Source organism: Leuciscus leuciscus (genome assembly GCF_965113295.1).
Source record: "Leuciscus leuciscus genome assembly, chromosome: 22".
NCBI lineage: Eukaryota > Metazoa > Chordata > Actinopteri > Cypriniformes > Leuciscidae > Leuciscus > Leuciscus leuciscus.
Genome location: NC_138746.1, coordinates 21,070,215 through 21,084,443, shown reverse-complemented (window position 1 = coordinate 21,084,443; position 14,229 = coordinate 21,070,215). Strand labels below are relative to the sequence as shown.

At 36.3% G+C, this 14,229-nt stretch overlaps 1 protein-coding gene across 1 annotated transcript in view; it reads left to right on the top strand.

The window, feature by feature from the left end:
• LOC309486431 (uncharacterized protein) overlaps positions 1 to 14,229 on the top strand; it is a 29,030-nt gene that overhangs the window by 9,552 nt on the left and 5,249 nt on the right. Inside the window, exons 2-4 of the mRNA XM_082153731.1 lie at positions 1,641 to 1,889; positions 13,772 to 13,906; positions 14,023 to 14,066. Of these exons, the coding sequence (XP_082009857.1) occupies positions 1,649 to 1,889; positions 13,772 to 13,906; positions 14,023 to 14,066 (420 nt within the window). The 5' untranslated portion in view covers positions 1,641 to 1,648. The remainder of the gene's footprint in view (positions 1 to 1,640; positions 1,890 to 13,771; positions 13,907 to 14,022; positions 14,067 to 14,229) is intronic.

Below are 14,229 nucleotides of genomic sequence, written 5' to 3'. Positions count from 1 at the left end.
TTGTTAATGATAAAACGCTAGGAAAATTTCAAATCATGAATCACAATTATAGTGACCAAAATGATCATGGTTAATCATTATTATTACAGTATTGTGGAAATGTTCAAAAAGTACTCATAGCCTACTTTTATGTCAAAAACTAAAATTATTCAAATTAATTTTAAATTTAAATAAATTGAATTTAAAATAAACATAAACAAACCTATTAAAATAAAAACATTACAAAAGATGGCCTGATTTTAAACTAACAAAAAATATTGGTTCACTGAAAAAAATTATTCGTTGAATTTAATAAAAAAATGTATGGTAAGTGATTGCACACAATTGAGTTTAGCTACATTTAAACAAATGCATTAAGTTGAACTAAAATTGATTAATTTCAACTTAATGCAATTGTTTAAATGTAGCTAAAATCAATTGTGTGCAACCACTTACCATAATTTTTTTAATTAAATTCAACGAATCATTTTTTTCAGTGTTGGGTGATTTATACAACAAAACATGGTTACATGTTCAAATAAAATTTTATAAAATGATAAACCTCACATAAATTAAAATGATAGCTATTTTATCTGCTCAATGTAGGGCTGTTTGATTATGGCAAAAATCCTAATCATTATTATTTTGGTCAATATTGAAATCACGATTATTTAACACTATTATTTATGGGTAATATGATTAAAGTCTTATTTCATGATAAGATATGATAAATTTTAAATGTCAGTGAAATTTCACTAGGCCTACTTCAGCAAAAACTAATGCTAGGTTAATTAATGTAAGTAAAAGGTCATTAAAACAGCTACAGAGTAAACAAGAACAAAGAAACTAATTACAAACAAAACCTACTTTAGTGAGCTTAAACCCGTCCCTTTCTTACAATCGACTGCAAGATTGCATTCATTTATGAACGCAATGACCACATCACAAATCCAATCAACAGATGATTAATACAGTTTTTCTTTTTTGATAATCAGTTTCACTCTGTCACAGTATGGAAGAAAAGGTTTGTCGCTAATTCCGTTTCTTCACAAATTTAAGTTTAAAAGATTTTTAGAATTTGGCTCAAAAATTCGGGGAGGGCATGCCACTGCATCATATAAATGAAATATCACTTCTGTAATATATGTCACAAACCGAAACACGGCGGCGATAAGGTGATTCCTCAGATCTGCATTCTACATCACTGCCTCACTAAGGCTGAATTTCCAGCAATGCCAGACTGGGAGAATGTTTGATTGTTTATATGAGTCAATTCTATTTTTCCTTTCTGTTTCTTCTGCTTTTCCTTTAGAGATTCAGCACTTGAGTGTTTTATAATTCTGAAGAAATACTTATGTGTCTTCTATATGCCATTTATAAAAAAATTGTGGAAAAACAGATGACCATTGATGTGTTTTGGAGGACATAAATGCTAGTCTTTGTTTCTCTTTAGCTTTTGCTCACTATACATATATATTGTGTGAAATAATGTTTCACTCCTTCTCTATGTAGTGCTCTATGTGAAATTCACTCTGTGGTTAAACATGAATGAGTAAGCAGTTCATTTTAGGGTTTGGTCTAGTGTCCAGGTCATTTAAAAACCTGAGAAAACAAGTTTTGCAAAACAATGTGAATCATTATTATTTGTGTGTTTGTGGCAGGCTGCACGATGTCTTCTGGCAGTGACTCGGTGGGGGATCTGATTCCCTCAGATTTGCTGCAGGTGTTCATTGAGGAAAGGCAGGGGGGCAGAGGTAAACGGGGCAGGAGACGGATAGGATCCTTCAGCCGTGCGTTCAGGTGGTTGAAGAGCCAGCGCAGGAAATCCCGCCGACACAATACAGAGATACGTGGAGACCTGCTCGCCGCTGGATCACCTGTAGAACTACCACAATCTACACTTAAATCAGGTAACACTTTACCAACATGTACTCCTAACAACTGTGTTTCCTTCCTTAAGTTCTTCAGAATCAGATAATGTATGGGTTTTTGTTTACTGTTGGGCTTGTTTCGTTTTTCCTTCTTGGAAATCATTGGAAGATTTTTGTGTTCGTATTAACCATATATGAAACTAGTTTCACATCAATCATAACATAAACTGGTTCTGTAAGCAGATGTGTCTCAGGGAAGTTAAAGAAAAAGGAGAAGTGCAGCTTGGGTAATGAAAGTTGGGAAATCAATTTAGAAAATCCAGCAACAACATCAGCATGAGTAGCAGTTCATTCCTGGAAATCGAACACATGACCTTGCCGTTGCTAGTGCCATGCTCTATTGTGAGCTACAGGAAGTGTTTCCAAGATTAGTCCAAAATCAGTACATTATCAAATGTACCAGACCAACACTTTAACCAACAAGTTTCTCCAATTTTGTTCACTCTGAGTCTGAACATTAAACTGAGCTAGAAGGTATTTTAATCTTGAAAAATAACACACTTTAGCTTTAATGTGCAAAAACAAGCATTATTTTACTCCACTGGATTTATTCAGACTTCAATTCACTTGGTCAACACATGCTTGTTTTCTCTGTGAAGTAATTGCTGTTTAATGGCATAGCTTTAATCGCTCTCTAGGCTGTTAGGACAAGCTGTTTTGCCATGTAAAAATACTTTGAATTTGTGACATTCGCAAATAAGAATATTGCTGTAAAATGTAAGTTATGTCCTGGTTTTTAAGCATTTGATATTGCAACATGCAACTAATCTAACCACACTACTGCACTAACTAAAAGTTAGGGATTCAGTTAGGTTTGTATTTAATGTGTTTAAATGTATTTGATCTTAAAACACTTTCCTCCGGTTTCACAGACAAGGCTTAAGCCTAAAATGCATGTTTGAGCTGTAAGCAACTTGCACTGATATATCTTAAAATATGTCAGTTCCATTGTTTTGTCTCAAGATGCACATCAGTAATAGTTTTTTCTAAGGCATGTTTATAAAAGGTACTTAAATATCCTAATTGAACTAAGGCCTAATCCTGGCTTAATCTAAGCCCTGTCTGTGAAACCAGGCCTTTAGCTGTCCTTGTATTGCCCAACTAGTAAATGGTGGGTATGTGTTTTCATTTGTGGGTAATGTGTTCAGACATTCAGTAATTTCTGTTCAGACAGTGTAATTAGTAGAGTAATCCTGTTACGATCTAGAAGAAGTCATTAGTTTGGGTAACTGGTTTTCAGCGTTCTCCGGCAGTTTTGGTTTTAATACTGGTACAAATTATAACACAGCAATGAGCAGTGGTTTATTCCTTGTTTGTTGGACCAGGGAAGGTTGACGCATTAAATTACCCTAAACCATCTTGAGATATATCTCTCTAATACCTATGTATTATTGTGTGTATGTGTGCCGAGACTGAGACTGGTAAATGTTTGCCTTATGATTATCGCAAAGTCATGAATTTTCCGAGCAGAAATTTCAACATGCCAGGAAGATAAAATTTGACCTCTACTTTAGGTCACTTTAAGTGCTTGCTTTGTGTGTACAAGTCTCAAATGTTTATTTAAAAGTGTGTACTACATTTTGTGGTTTAGCTTGGGATCAGAACAAGAATTGGATGCATGTGAATTGTCTTATGTGGTTTTTTTTTTTGTGTAGTGCTTTTCTTTGTGAGCTGAGCAGTGGATGAATGTGAAGGTTCCACATGGGCTGTAATGGCAGGGAGAACTTAGTGAGAACACACCTCAACCCCACCCATTTATTGAAACATGAATCCACTCAGACACACACATGCACGCCGGGCTGACAGAACAGACTGCAGCAAATGATCGATATGGTGCATAACCACCACAAATAAACAGCTGTTATGTGATTCTCCAGAGGGTGTGGTCACTGCCTTCTGCTGAAGACGGTACAAAAAAGCAAATCGATTATTTAAACCCTTCACACTCACCCTTATTAGGCTGAAATTAAATATGCAGCATGCAGACCATCATTAAGCAAATAGCATTACGCATTGGAGAACATGACTCACAGTTGATTTCAGTAAGGTTTAATGTGGCATTTTTCTAATCTAATGGCACTGTACTCTAAAACTGATTACTTCAGCCAATATTTGTGTATTTTAATAATGCAAAGATTTATTAATACTTTTCAGTATTAAATGAAATATCAATATTTCGTTTGTTTTAACCATATTGGGAACTGTTTCGCTGAGCTTGTCGCAGTGGATTATGGGATTGCCTTCTCCATGAAGGACAGATGCAGATGGCTGCCTTTTGGAACTTGCTTTGTATTGGTAGTGCAAAGTTGATGCTTTAAAATGCTATCTATGTGTTTTATCATCTGTGATTTGATTATTCTGGGTTGTTGTGAATGACCCTGTGTTGATTTTAAGAATGTGTTACTTTAAAAACACAAAATCTTTACAGTGTGTTTACTTGATAAGGTTATCTATGCTGCTCCCTTCCGATATGGCGATGACGTTCAGTCTCAGTAAGTGAACTGATTAGATTAGTTTGTCTGGGTAAATTGATTAGCTCAATTTTGTGTCTTGCATCATTTTTTTCGTAATTGTTTATTTCTGCTTGACACAGTAACTAAATAATCATTAGAATACAAAAGGGAAAATATGCATTAAAATATTTGTATGATTACTATTATAAAAAAACGGTTCAAATGTTTGCGGTTGGTAAGATTTTTAAAATTGTTTTTTTTAAAGAAGTCTCTTATGCTCACCAAGGTTGCATTTATTTGATCTAAAGTACAGTACATTATACATTGTGAAATATTATTGTAATTTAAAATATATTTTAAAATGTAATTTGTTCCTGTGATGGCTAAGCTGATAATTTTTATAAAATCATTGTGTCTTATTCACTAATAATTGCGTACGCACAGGAGAACTTCTTACGAAAAATCTCTGCCTAATTCACAACACGTGCGTACACATGTGTTGATCCAGTCTGGTTGATCCAGTCAAATTTACAAGAATTTTATTTGCGTAGCGCACATACATTTTTTGTAAATTTGACTGGATTAACCAGACTCCATTGGCTTAAACTCGCAGAAGTCATTTTTATTGGCCAGATCAGGTAGAAATAACTGCTTTTAGTTAACAACTGCATATTCAAATTTTGTACATTTTAGTGCCCGAAGAAAGAAACCACATCATATTTTAGTGGTTCTTTAAATGTTTTATGCTATGAAAAGGATTGTACTTATGAGGCCAGTTTTCATTATCTAGCCGAGGGCCCCAAAAACCAGCACAAGTTATATAGCAATATTTAATATTTCGGGCTAAGGGTTTGTTCATACCCCAAGTATGAGCAATAGTAATAGTAATGCTTACTTTAGCAAGCACTGCTAATAAGAGGGTCACAGCTACTGAGAACACACTTATAATATTGTGTTTTGCATCCTGTATCCTAGACCTTGCAACGTCAAAACTTCCTGTGGGATGTTGCCGGTTCAGTCTGAACAAAGAGCTGTTACTTTAAACTTGTTTCCCATGAAACGTTCCGCTGACACACACCTACACACACTCGTGCACACACACATACAGCTCTTTCCAAAGTTTTTTGACTTCTCCTGATGGAAGTGACATGCTTGCCAGGGGTTACCCGCAATCCTGATCTTTCTTCTGATGTTCCTTTTCAACTCATCATAAGAAATGCCAGTCATTCCTCAACCCGATTTCTAACATAAGGGAAGGTTTGAGAGATGAATACAGACGAAGTTTATGTGCGTGTTGTTTATTGTAAAGCGTGGGCGTGTTTGTGCAGAATTCCTTGCCTTCCTGAGCTTTGCCCTGGAGATTCTGACACAATGAACAGGTGTAAAGTTGGGTAACTGGTTCTCTGCTCTGCTCTTTCTCTGTTTCATAGTCCTGTGAACAGAACTCAGCTCTGTGCTAGAACTAGACTGATTCAGGCTGACTTTTAATATTATTCATTGCCTCAAAATTTTCCTAAAACCATAATCTTTTTAGATAACATCCAACATCCATATTTAGCTTGGTATGTGTGTGTAGTCCCTTCAAGCCATAGGTTGTAAAGTGTTGATTTCAAATCTGTTTCAGCTTGCCTGTTGTATAGTAAAGATTTTTCTGTATCGGGGGTTTCAAGTATGCTACTCCCCAGAGGAATTTTGACTGAGCGTCTGATATAACTCTAAATTGGACTGAAATTCAGTCAGGACCACTTCGCCAAGTATATACATTTATTACAGTTATAGCATACAGTTAGTGTTGGCGGTATGGTTATGTTCTGGGCAAAACTCCTGCTATGCCTGGACAGAGCGGGGAGAGCAGCAAGTCAAACCCCCCTTGGGTACAGAACAGAATATGCATACATAATTACAATTCTCAATTACATGAGTTGTGAAAATACAAATACATGATCAAAAAGATTGCAATGTATGGGAAAAACAAAATAGTCAGAATGACTAAAGCTTCGGTTGGGTGGAGTTGGGGTTGGAGGAGGAAGTTTAAATGCGAGCAGCGATGCTATGGAGGAAATGCTGAAGGAATGGGAATTTATATGTGCCGCAGTGATAGATGTCGACACTGGATTGGAACACGTCAAGAACAGCTGACTATTAGCTGATGCGAGCTTGGCTGACATGGCCTGCCTGAACTAACGCGATGCTTTATTTTTTATTTTTTTTATTGTATAGATTGGTTATCTGTTCTCAATTTTCTGCGCTTACACTGCAGTGGTAGGCTACCTGTTAGAACTTGATTTAGGGCAAAAGTGAAAGAAGAAATTTCAAAATTAGAATGATAATTTGCATGCGGCAAGTGACCCAAAGCATTATGGCCACTGGGAATTAAACTCTAGTTTGCACCAAGCATTCAAAACTAGTGTGAAAACATTCTAAAATTAATGTTACTTTAAAGATGCACACATCCAATTTAAGGGATTGACTACATGGATAGCTTTAAATGCATGTCTGTAGCTTTGTGTTTTCCATGATACCAGCTGTAGGAGCTGTAAGATTTTAAAGGGATAGTTCGGCCAAAAATTATATTAAACCCATGATTTACTCACCCTCAAGCCGTTCGAGATGCATATGTCAATCATTTTTCAGACGAAAACATTTTCAGTTATTTTTAAAAATGTGCATGCATCCTTCACAAAAGTAATCCATCCGGCTCCAGGGGGATAAACGAAGGCCTTCTGAGGGTAATCCGTGCGGTTTTGTCGTAAAAATATACATATTTAAAACTTTAGAACTTCCGGCAACGGTCGACGCGCATTCACGGGAGATAGATGCCGGCGTATGACGTAGGATGTAGCGTAGAAAGCGTCGTGACGTAGAACGAACGGATGGATTACTTTTGTGAAGGATGCATGCACATTTTTGGGACTTGAAGGAGGTGGACCCCATAACTTGACATTATAACCACTGAAAGATCTAAGACATTTTCTAAAATAACTGAAAATGTGTTCGTCTGAAAAATTATTGACATATATGCATCTCGAACGGCTTGAAGGTGAGTAAATCATGGGTTTAATATCATTTTTGGCCGATCTAACTATCCCTTTAAGAAATGTTATATTATTGATCGATTTATGTAGCAATTGTACCTCTGCTGGGTTTAACTGCCGAATTAGCAAATATTATGTTACGGTTATGTGATATAGGTGTGGCAGGCAGAGGCCTTTCTTACCTCTTTCTTAAAATCATCCAAAATCGAAACACAGATTGTGTGCATGTATGATAAACCTGTAATCAATCAACTTACTTTTCAGAGACTTTTGTATTAGTCTTTAGATGAGTGATGTTTGCCTCAGTTAACCTTTACCTGCATTATGAATGGATAATGCCTCTGGGACAAATGGACAGTTTTCCAAGGCAGATTAAGTTTAAGGCCTGTTGCATACATCTCCTGTCTGCTGCAGCATGTTTTCATTGCATTTCTTGTGTTAACAGGTTACAGCATTCAATCTGCATGTTTAAGCAGTGGCACTGCAACAAGCAGAAGCAGCTCTGCATGTAAGGTTTCAACACTCAGCCTACTTGTGCTGGGCTTCGCACACTAAACGCAGTAGAAACTGCACTAAGCATATTTAGTGAAACGATGAAGCAACACAAAATATGGAGTGAGTGTGTCACCCATTGTTTGATAAAAGATGTCTGTCAGGCTTGATGCGAGTTAGTACAGGTCAGAGACAACACAAACAACGCTTTCCGTTCAGTAAGTGATTGAATACAGACTATATTGAAGCAGTTTATAGTCTACACTTTGGAGTTTGAGTTCTGAGTAAAGTAAAGTTTGGAGTAAAGTTATTTAACAGTTGGATGCAAATGTGAGCCCCCTCCCTTTGTAAATGAGATTTCATGTCATTCAAGTTGGTTTTCAAGGTCCAATTTCTGCTAACCATTTATAATTTACAGTAATTATCAAAGAAATAACTCAATGTGTTAAATCAGAAATTACTTTATGTTCTGTCACACTCACAATCAGCATTTAATCAGTAAGTGATGGGCAATACCTCTTGTTTCTTTTCTTTTGCCACTGTTAAAGCCAATAGCCCAGATATTGATGCCAATACAGATAGCTCTATTAAATCGTTTTTTTTTTTTTAAGATTACATTGCTTAAGATAAGATTTCTGAAGTTTATAAAACATTTATAATAATTTATATTTAAGCAATTTTATTTAATTAATTTATAATAATGCATAAATTGCTGAAGAAAAGATTTCTAAAGTTTATTTCCAGCTAAATAAATCATAAAATCATTCATATATATATAAAAAAAAACATACATGCATACATACATGTAACAAGGTTTGTGTTCAGGGAAGAAGGAGGGGAGGACCGGCAAACGTTCAACAAAACTTTAATATCAAAATAAACAAACACAAAATGAAAGTAATGTGGCAGCCCCTCAGGGACAACTGCTATATTATATGCTCATTGGGTCAGCAGGGTCACACAAAAAATAACCAGGCTGAGTAGAAAAGACTTTAAACTTTTTTTTTTCTGGAAGATTTACACTTAATTCTTCACCTTCACCTCTCAATTTTCCAGAACTGCACACTACCTGGAGTCTCCTGAAGTACAGGTTCTTAGACTTTGATAAGGCAAGGAATCTTCCTGAAACATGACCCCCACTTAATAAGAATCACAAGCTGAAGTGTTGTGAAATACAGGAAGACTGATTTAAAAAAACAAAACAAAACAAATAAAGATTTGACCGATTGAGAGTGACGGATAGGTTGAGAAAGACTCTGAATGGTCCTTTTGGGGTGAATTCGAAATTGCCCCTATACTCTCAAATAGGGCGTTATTTGAGAGGACCACCATTTGTAGTGGTGTCGGAAACCATAGTGGACCTTATTGAGTGCACTCATTCAATCCCACATTGCACTGCAATAACGAGTGTACAGCCCTTGTACGCTCAACGGCTGTCCGAATTCGCTCGCTCGTTTTCATTCACTCTTTAAAGTGAACGGTATTAATGTATAGGAATGGTGTTTGAGAGTTTAGGGGCCGATTTCGGATTCAGCCTTAGTTTCTCCCATTTCTACTGCTAACTAATTACATCTACACCTGTGAGTCATTCCTCTGAGGAATGCTGAAAGGCCCGAAATGCATCAGTGTGCAGTGTTTTAGTCATTTTTAATGTTTCTAGAATGAACCATGGTTTGAATAAAGGCTTTTTTACTTTTTTGAACCGGAAGAAGTGCCTATTTTTTTCCATAAATACAAGGTTGAGAATGACTCTTGAGGTACCAGCAGCACCAGTTCAAGTCAGACAACAGCAACGGTGGTGAGGGAGTCATGCTGTGAGCTGCTATAACAATGAGCAAGACGGTCCTTTCAGGGTAGGAAATTGACTTAAAATGAACTCTCAAAACTTACTGCCAGATTCTGGATAAATTCTTCAATCAGTGGTACAAAAGGAAGTGGTGCTGGTCATGAATTATGCACATCTGAATATAAGGCGTTTTTCACTTCCAGCCCTTGTTAACAATTATATCACTTATAAAATGATTATATGAAACCTCATTGTGCACCAGCTGTTGCTATTACCTTGTTGTGAGAAACAGGCTTAAATAAAACTGGTGACTTTATACATTGAAAACCGTAGTCTTTATAGAGTGGTGCAGTATGACATCACTTTGTAAGCCAAAACGCCAAAGCGAGTTAGCATTTTAGCACTTCTGGTTCCATCGCCCTGAAGTCAATGGGTTTTTTTAATGGTTTTTTGGTTAAATGGCTGGAATAAGGTCTGCGGTGAACACAAGCTCAAGACACTTCACGATTTATTCTATGACATAAAACACATCAATATTACCCGACTCGTGATTTTCTTTAAGCTGTTACGTGTCTTGAAAAAGGCGGTTGCTAACAAGTGGCTAAATGGGACTACAGAGGCAGTCGAGGTCATTAAACACCATCACAACAAACAGGTAAACTCAGTCTACTTTTACAGCATCGTTATGGTTATAATTGTGCTCTTACAAACTTTTCTAACTCAAACTTTATGATAGAATGATTTTAGATAAAAACTAAAAGAGAGTTGTCGGAAGTGGTGTGGGACCGTGGTGTAGTTAGTTTATAACCTACCTTTAGCTTTTTACATCTGGCCACTGCATTTAGGCTTCAAAATTCATAGAAGTTGTGTTCTTCTGTGATAATTATCTTGATGGATAAAACATGCAAGTATCATAAACTTTTGTTGATCACAGAGCTTGTTTTTAGCAATAATCCAAAAGCCTATGGGAAAATCCTTTTGGGGTTTTGTTGGGTGTGATGAGAACTGCCAGTTGGCCTACAAAGTGACATCATACCTGCACCACTCTGTAGGAATGGCATGAAAACAGTCCCGAAATGCTGCCGAACGGCAGCATCAGGCACCCGAATAAAGTCTCTCGAGTGACATAGTCAAGGTTTCATTCGCAGAACTGAGATAAACTGATGTTTTTCCTGTTTCTTTGTTTTTGAGTCGTTGACGGGTTTTGATAGAAAGGCGCAACCACCATGAAACATGAGGTTTAGTTCAATTAAAACCGAAGTTAAAACTGTGTCTCTGTGTGAGTTTTATCCCAATCAAGACTCCTTGCAGCTGTTCTGAAATCTGCCCTCAACAGGTCCAGGCATGTACGAGTCTTTCTTACTCTGTGCTGCTTTTATTTTGCTTTCTCAGAAGGTTATCAAGTTTTCAGAACATCTTTGAACTTCTGAGAATGCATTCAACAACAATTTAGGTCACGGTACAGATTATATAACTTTTGGCCATCAACGCAATACTCTACGCACACACAAACACCCAGAAAGAGTATTTACCATTAGATTAGAGCATTTCATATTGGATTCATGTCACTAATGTAGTTTTATAAAACAAATAACTTTAAATTCTGAATGGATAAGCCACGTTCAAAGATGTAAAATGTTGATAAATGCACACCTGACATGCGGGTGGTCATGCAACGTTAATGTTTTGGTCTAAAATGGTCTTTCTGGACTGGAGAAGGACTTATTTTGATTCCTGTTATCAAAATTGAACATTGATGTCTTTATCATATTGCTGATGTGGTCATTTTTATAAAAGCAATAAGCTACAAGAGGACATTAGGTATTAGCATCATGCCTAAGAATGCAGTCTCTCTTGACTTTAATACACAGCATGTTATCTTTCTCAGGGCTGAAAGATGAGCTCTGTGGTTGTCCAACTATTTTAAATGTTCCAAAACCATTGCGGGAACATTTTATCTGTGGTTTGGCTGTCGGCATCTAAAGACGCAGCAGAGTGAGACATACAGAAATACTCTACTAATGCTCAGAAATCTCAACGACAAGAAAAGTTTCACTTTCTTTCCTTTTTCTAGCAGTTTTTAATTTAAATGTATTCCCAGTTGAAAAAAGCGGTGAATGTTTAATAAATTTAAAGAACAAAATGTCTTTGTTTTGATGCTGCTTCATTTAAAATATGATTGCAGATCTTACTGGTCGTCTTCTCTTACGATGATTAATGACGTTGGATGAGGAAGGCCAGTCATGTGATGAATGAGTGGGCGGGTCTCTCTGGGCTGTAGGATGATGACATGTCTGACCTGGTTTGAGTTGGACTGAGGTTGGGGTTTTCTCATTCTCACTGCAGTCCTCACTGACCAACTAGAAATTAAATAATTCAAGTGCAATATTAAAGGGTAATGTGTGAAGGGCCAGACTATGTATCAAATGTAGATCTGTTACTTAACCATCTACAAGGATTATTTTTTTCAATTGATATTTGTTGATGACCTACTTTGATATTTGTTGGGAAATCTGTATTTGTTCTCCAGGTTGAGCAACAGGTTTTGTTCTCCTTAAGCATACCTGTGTGACCTCACAGTTTTTTTCTTCTTCTGATTCTCCATCTAGTGTTGAGAAAATGAACAAGTTGAACAGCTGTCTTAAAGGAACAGTTCATCCAGAAATGGAAATTTTGTCAATTACTCACCTCTTGTATTTTTTTCTTTTCTTCCATGAAACACAAAATGTTATACACAATGTGGACAAAAAAAGAACTATAAAAGCATCATAAATGTAATACATATGAATGAGGCACTTTATTCAAAGCTTGTCACATTGCTCATATCTACTCAAAGTGTATCATTATTTTTATTTTCTTAATTATAACCTGAAATCGTAAGCCAAATACTATAGGTAATTAGTATTGGTGGTATGGCACAGGCTTCATCTTCATATTCAGTGAAAGCTTTGTTTATAACCTAAAACCTCAAGAAACCGTAAATAATCCATAACCTACCTAAAGGTTCTTCAAATCTTTTTTTTTATGCAGTTACACTCTTGGTCTACCTTTTGCCCTGCGCTACCTTGGTTTAATCTTGAAATTCAGGCATAATTTTTATACCATATTTTAGCCTATACATGTGTTTTGGGGTATTTATCTGTAATACTGTGTGTTAGTTGAAGTTAAGTGAAGCTCTTCACTCTAAAATTTGTGTGTGCTGGCGCCCTCTTTAGCAGAGACTAAGGATGTACCGGTAATCACTTTAAACTCCGGTGGTAATTCAGACACGGTGCTTTTGCTGAATCAAAATGATAGTTATTTTCTCTCCTTCTTTAAATCAAAAGGTTTTTTTTTTTTTTTTTTTTTTTTTAAGATTTTGTCAAATTTGACTGTAAAGTCTTTAAGCTGTCTATATTATGCCCATGTACATAATCCATGTCTACTTTTCAGTATGCAGTACAATTAATGTAAACATGCAATGTCATGTTTACATGTAAAGGGTGAATGATGTGTTGTGTACAGTATTCTGTTTTTAACAGTTTTAAAAGTTTGTTCTTCAGAAGGTTTTTTTTAATCAACTTTTTGCATTGTGAATAATTGTTTGGTCATCACAGTGCAGTGAATTACAAACAACTTTCTGATTGAGATGCAATGAATAGAAATAGTTTGAAAACTGTGGAAAAAATGCTCCCGAAGACCCAATAAATAATGAGTGAATTAGCAGGGCGAAATCAGGCCACATGGATAATTTAAGCATGGTCTTTGCACAATGTAATTGCCATGTTACAGGACAGTCAGTCTCTATAGAGATAAAGTGTCACAATTGGATGCCGCACTAAAACACAGGAGAAACCCTGGTTAGGTGAATGAGATAATTGCCTTTGCATTAGCTTTAGTTGTTTCTGAAACTGAGCTACCCAAGGTCAGAAACAAATGATAAGTCACTATATTATTTTCTAGCATGCAATTGTTTGTGTGGGTATATCTACTTTTAAAACATCAAAGCCAAGTAGATTTGAAACATTCTAATCTGTCTTTATAACAGTGTATTTGTCTGTCACCTGCATATCTTTAAGATATTAAATGTATTACTTTCTGTTTCTCTCTCTGCAGGCTCTAAAGAGGTTGTTGTGGGTGCTGTTTCTCTTCAGAAGTTCCAAGAAAATGTGTTTGTGGAGGGTGATCGGCCTAAATATGTGTTAGATCTGCACACAGAGGCCCAGCAGGGCTTAAAACAGCAGCAGGAGGGTAAGAAAAATCTAACTCCTAAATGTCTTAATAGACTTCCTTTTACTCTGCACTAAATACATGCAGCATACAGCAGTTCATTTAATTGGGTTAAGAGATAAAGTTTTATGTTCCAGATGATAGGAATGGGACGGACTACCCTGATGACCAAAGTATGATTGTAAGTGTTCCTCCATGCATCAGTCAACCCTCAGTTCCTATTACGATTGCTTGTAATTATGTTCCCATTAGAGTGACAACCTGCTTGATGCTTGTGTACCTAAACTGTTCTATACTTTTAAATTGCTGATTGACGATTTTAAATTTGGAGGGTTAACCATGCT